The sequence below is a fragment of the Salvelinus namaycush genome, chromosome 39 (genome assembly GCF_016432855.1).
Source record: "Salvelinus namaycush isolate Seneca chromosome 39, SaNama_1.0, whole genome shotgun sequence".
Taxonomy (NCBI): domain Eukaryota; kingdom Metazoa; phylum Chordata; class Actinopteri; order Salmoniformes; family Salmonidae; genus Salvelinus; species Salvelinus namaycush.
In genome coordinates this window covers 22,162,293-22,168,292 of record NC_052345.1, presented here as the reverse complement: position 1 = coordinate 22,168,292, position 6,000 = coordinate 22,162,293, and the positions used below count along the sequence as shown (strand labels likewise).

The 6,000-nt window shown below is 45.4% G+C and overlaps 1 protein-coding gene across 1 annotated transcript in view; it reads right to left on the bottom strand.

Moving 5' to 3' along the window:
- Positions 1 to 334: 334 nt before the first annotated feature.
- Positions 335 to 6,000, bottom strand: part of LOC120032799 (inactive tyrosine-protein kinase 7-like) — a 42,881-nt gene continuing 37,215 nt past the window's right edge. The window contains exons 19-20 of the mRNA XM_038978980.1: positions 2,351 to 2,529; positions 335 to 1,920 (exon numbers count right to left, since the gene is read on the bottom strand). Coding sequence (XP_038834908.1) covers positions 1,760 to 1,920; positions 2,351 to 2,529 — 340 coding nt within the window. The 3' untranslated portion in view covers positions 335 to 1,759. The remainder of the gene's footprint in view (positions 1,921 to 2,350; positions 2,530 to 6,000) is intronic.

The following is a 6,000-nucleotide window of genomic DNA, read 5'->3' as shown; positions in this document are numbered from 1 at the left end:
GGGTTTAGGATTCGCAGATCTTCATCCTCCACTCTCTGCAAGCTGGACTGACCCTCAAAGACAAAACAATACAGACTTGCCGAGTTTGATACCAATATTACCTTTGGATAAATATCAGATTTGGACAAAGCTTGAATATCCTTGCAGAGGGTTATTTTTTGTTCAACTGTTTGAAAAAAAAAAATAATAATATCTAAGGTGTACTCTTACTCAAGCCACACGTCACCAGTGAGATCTTATATTTCTTAATGATGCTATATGCACAATATTTCCCAAACGGCGTAAACAGAAAATGTACATTTACAACAAAAATATTTTATTGGACCAGCGGCATTATGTGTTTGTATAAACATACTTAAAATAGAACCAATATCCAAATTACTACAATTCAGATGATAGATGGATTTTGTACATAAAAACAAAGGGGAAAAACTGCAATGTATAAAAATGTTCAAGTAAAAAAGTAAATATTAAAACAATAGCAAGACTGATGCAAAGTCCTTCATTTGCCAGGCACTTAATTTTTTTAAATTTCAGGAGAACCTTAATTCCATATATTTTGGTTCAATAAATGACAAATGAACTATTCCACACAAATCCTAAAATGCCTTGCACATTAATAAAAAATGATATCAAAGAAGCTTAGTACCTTTCTATACAGTGAAAACATACAAAACAGGACCTTGAAAATAAGTTACAGGTCCCCGAAACAATCCTTCTAGAATACAAAAATGTATAGTTGTGATCAGTGCATGTTTTAAACATGTATACAAAGAAAGCTTTCTCCCACTCTGATTGGAAAAGCTCACGTCGCGGTCGGATGATTGATGGGCAAACGGAGCAGTAACATTCAGACATCTTTGATAGGAGTACAAAACTGTCCATGACAGGATGGCCTATAGCTAGCCTATAATGCTACAGCTCAGATGGCCTGTTACCTTAACTCAAATAGCATGTTGAAGCTAATTCAGGGTCCATACTCTCATGACTATACTTTAAATAAACCAAAGATTTACCTTCAAGGCGAGGAAAACTAGTGTTGTGAGCGTTGATTCCATCCACACTCCAGCCAAACGCCACACAAGTTTAATATTGCCACCGCTGGCCCTTTACCTTGTTCTGATCATATCTAACAGGGTGAGACACATTCGATTTTTACACCTGAAGAGGTTGTAAACTTAATGTCCCGTTTGGCTCTGGGCAGAAAATGTCCCTTTTGTCGTGTCCATTCGCAAACATGAGCAACAGAAAAGATCCAATTGGGGTGAAAACCGTGCCAACATTAACTGTCATTAGTTTCTAGATTAAAATGTTATAGACACCATTTGACCTGCTAAGGCACAATATAAGTCCTCATTGTAAAAAAAGAAAAAAGGTCATTTTAATCCATAGAGACGTGAAGGAGAAGCTCGTCGGATGTTGATCTCTTCTCGGCTGGGTCCTCATTTGGGACCAAAGTTCCTTGTTAAGAGACTCTTTCTGCTCTTGCAGACTCTAACTACAGAGGTCAACAAGGCAGAGTAGGAGAGTCCTGGAGTGCGACACACACAAATTCAAAAAGGCCAAAACATGCATGCTCACGCACACACACCAGCACCTCTATACGTCCTTCACATACACACTGATCCACCGGTTTGTGTGTGTATGGACTTAATCACATTTGTACACAACTGCTCTCACACACACACACTTGTCACCTCCCCCCATTCCTAACACATTTATACCCTTACACAAACAGTGCACCTGGGCCGTGTGTGTGTTACACCTTGCTCTCGGAGGGCAGTTCGCTGAGGGCAGAGACGATGTCGCTAAAGCAGGAGCGGTCCTTGGGGCTGGAGGCCCAACAGCGAGTCATCAGCTTGTACACCCGGGAAGGACAGCCCTGGGGCAGGGGCAGCTTCCCCCGGCCCTCTCTCAGCTCTGGTAGAGGGGAAGACGTGAGAGAAAGACACACACATGGGGTGAGCGAGCGAGATGCAGGGAAAGAGGTGAAAGATGGAGGGATAGAGAAATAAAAAGGACAGAACAGGAGAGAGCAATAAACCTTAAAAGGGGAATTTCACCACTTTTGAACCTTGTATTCATCTCCAGCATTACCGCAATGTCAACATATGTGAAAACAGCATGTTATGTACAAAGTATTTTTTTGGATAACATCTTCCAGTGACATTGGTGACGTCATCTGGTGTGCATTGTGTGGTTTTAAACAACTATGAGCAGGCAAAGGTTAGTAAACTAACCATTAGGAGGGTGACAATGTGTGATCCTAGAATAGTGGACTTCTACCCCCATCTGGGGTGAAGTAGCATCCTTCAATAACACTTCCAGGCTCCAGTTCGACTGGCCTCACCTTCGAGGACCTTGTCGTGGTCGAGGGCAGCGTGCGGCAGCTCGCCCAGGCTAAACACCTCCCACATGAGCACGCCGAACGACCACACGTCCGTCTTGGTGGAGTAGTCGTCCTCGAACACGGCCTCGCTTGGCAGCCAACGCAGGGGGATCCACGCCTGCCGGTAGTGATAGTACTCACTGGAGGGGGAGAGAGGACACACAGGTTAGCACCAGGACTAAGGTAACCTCCACTTTGGGTGTTTGGTAGTCAGGCCACTGGGTGACGCCACAATTTAATCTGTCAATTCATCAAATCAATCACATTTTATTGGTCACATTAACATGGTGAGCAAATGTTTATGCGAGTGTAGCGAAATGCTTGTGCTTCTAGTTCCGACCATGCAGTAATATCTAACAAGTAATAAGTAGTAGTCAGTATGTTGGCAGCAGCCACTCAATGTTAGTGATGGCTGTTAAACAGTCTGATGGCCTTGAGATAGAGGCTGTTTTTCAGTTTCTCGGTCCCAGCTTTGATGCACCTGTACTGACCTAGCCTTCTGGATGATAGCGGGGTGAACAGGCAGTGGCTCGGGTGGTTGTTGTCCTTGATGATCTTTTTGGCCTTCCTGTGACATCAGGTGGTGTAAGTGTCCTGGAGGACAGGTAGTTTGCCCCCGGTGATGCATTGTGCAGACCTCACTACCCTCTGGAGAGCCTTGCTCGGAGCAGTTGCCGCTCTCGATTGTGCATCTGTAAAAGTTTGAGTGTTTTTGGTGACAAGCCAAATTTCTTCAGCCTCCTGAGGTTAAAGAGGCGGTGTTGCGCCTTCTTCACCAGCTGTCTGTGTGGGTGGACCATTTCAGTTTGTCCGTGATGTGTACGCCGAGGAACTTAAAACTTTCCGCCTTCTCTACTACTGTCCCGTCGATGTGGATAGGGGGGTGCTCCCTCTGCTGTTCACTGAAGTCCACGACCATCTCCTTTGTTTTGTTGAGTGTGAGGTAATTTTCCTGACACCACACTCCGAGGGCCCTCACCTCCTCCCTGTAGGCCATCTCGTCGTTGTTGGTAATCAAGCCTACCACTGTAGTGTCGTCTGCAAACTTGATGCTTAAGTTGTTGAGGATCAGCGGGGTGGAGATGTTTCCTACCCTCACCACCTGGGGGCGGCCCGTCAGGAAGTCCAGGACCCAGTTGGCAGGGGTTAATGATGAGTTTGGAGGGTAGTATGGTGTTAAATGTTGAGCTGTAGACGAACAGCATTCTTACATAGGTATTCCTCTTGTCCAAATGGGTTAGGGCAGTGTGCAGTGTGATTGCGATTGCGTCGTCTGTGGACCTATTGGGGCGGTAAGCAAATTGGAGTGGGTCTAGGGTGTCAGGTAGGGTGGAGGTGATATGATCCTTGACTAGTCTCTCAAAGCACTTCATGATGACGGAAGTGAGTGCTACGGGGCGATAGTCGTTTAGCTCAGTTACCCTCGCTTTCTTGGGAACAGAAACAATGGTGGCCCTCTTGAAGCATGTGGGGACAGCCGACTGGGATAGGGATTGATATGTCCATAAACACATCAGCCAGCTGGTCTGCGCATGCGCTGAGGACACGGCTAGGGATGCCGTCTGGGCCGGCAGCCTTGCGAGAGTTAACACGTTTAAATGTTTTACTCACGTTGGCTGCGGTGAAGGAGAGCCTGCAGGTTTTGGTAGCGGGCCATGTCGGTGGCACTGTATTGTCCTCAAAGCGAGCAAAGAAATAGTTTAGTCTGTCTGGGAGCAAGACATCGGGGTCCGGGGCTGGTTTTCTTATTTAGTCCGTGACTGACTGTACAGTCGTGGCCAAAAGTTGAGAGAATGACACAAATATAAATTCATAAAGTCTGCTGCCTCAGTTTGTATGATGGCAATTTGCATATACTCCAGAATGTTATGAAGAGTGATCAGATGAATTGCAATTAATTGCAAAGTCCCTCTTTGCAATGCAAATAAACTGAATCACAAAATTACATTTCCACTGCATTTCAGTCCTGCCACAGGATTGAAATGCCAGCTGACATCATGTCAGTGATTCTCTCGTTAACACAGGTGTGAGTGTTGACGAGGACAAGGCTGGAGATCACTCTGTCATGCTGATTAAGTTTGAATAACAGACTGGAAGCTTCAAAAGGAGGGTGGTGCTTGGAATCATTGTTCTTCCTCAGTTAACCATGGTTACCTGCAAGGAAACACGTGCTGTCATCATTGCTTCACAGGCAAGGATATTCCTGCCAGTAAGATTGCACCTAAATCAACCATTTATCGGATAATGAAGAACTTCAAGGAGAGCGGTTCAATTGTTGTGAAGAAGGCTTCATGGCGTTCAAGAAAGTCCAGCAAGCGCCAGGACCGTCTCCTAAAGTTGATTCAGCTGCGGGATCGGGGCACCACCAGTACAGAGCTTGGTCAGGAATGGCAGCAGGCAGGTGTGAGTGCATCTGCACGCACAGTGAGGCGAAGACTTTTGGAGGATGGCCTGGTGTCAAGAAGGGCAGCAAAGAAGCCACTTCTCTCCAGGAAAAACATCAGGGACAGACTGATATTCTGCAAAAGGTACAGGGATTGGACTGCTGAGGACTGGGGTAAAGTCATTTTCTCTGATGAATCCCCTTTCCGATTGTTTGGGGCATTAGGAAAAAAGCTTGTCCGGAGAAGACAAGGTGAGCGCTACCATCAGTCCTGTGTCATGCCAACAGTAAAGCATCCTGAGACCATTCATGTGTGGGGTTGCGTCTCAGCCAAGGGAGTGGGCTCACTCACAATTTTGCATAAGAACACAACCATGAATAAAGAATGGTACCAACACATCCTCCGAGAGCAACTTCTCCCAACCATCCAGGAACAGTTTGGTGATGAACAATGCCTTTCCCAGCATGATGGAGCACCTTACCATAAGGCAAAAGTGATAACTAAGTGGCTCGGGGAACAAAACATCAATATTTTGGGTCCATGGCCAGGAAACTCCCCAGACCTTAATCCCATTGAGAATTTGTGGTCAATCCTCAAGAGGCGGATAGACAAACAAAACCCCACAAATTCTGACAAACTCCAAGCATTGATTATGCAAGAATGGGCTTCCATCAGTCAGGATGTGGCCCAGAAGTTAATTGACAGCATGCCAGGGCGGATTGCAGAGGTCTTGAAAAAGAAGGGTCAACACTGCAAATATTGACTCTTTGCATCAACTTCATGTAATTGTCAATAAAAGCCATTGACACTTATGAAATGCTTGTAATTATACTTCAGTATTCCATAGTAACATCTGACAAAAGTATCTAAAGACACTGAAGCAGCAAACTGTGAAAATTTATTTGTGTCATCCTCAAAACTTTTGGCCACGACTGTAGACCCTGCCACATACCTCTCGTGTCTGAGCCGTTGAATTGCGACTACTTTGTCTCTATCCTGACGCTTAGCGTATTTGATTGCCTTGCGGAGGGAATAGCTACACTTTGTATTCGGTCATGTTTCCGGACGCCTTATCCTGATTAAAAGCAGTGGTTCGCGCTTTCAGTTTTGGGCGAATGCTGCCATCAATCCACGGTTTCTGGTTGGGGAAGGTTTTAATAATCACTGATGCACTTGCTAATAAACTCGCTCACTGAATCAGCGTATACATCAATGTTGTTGTTTGAC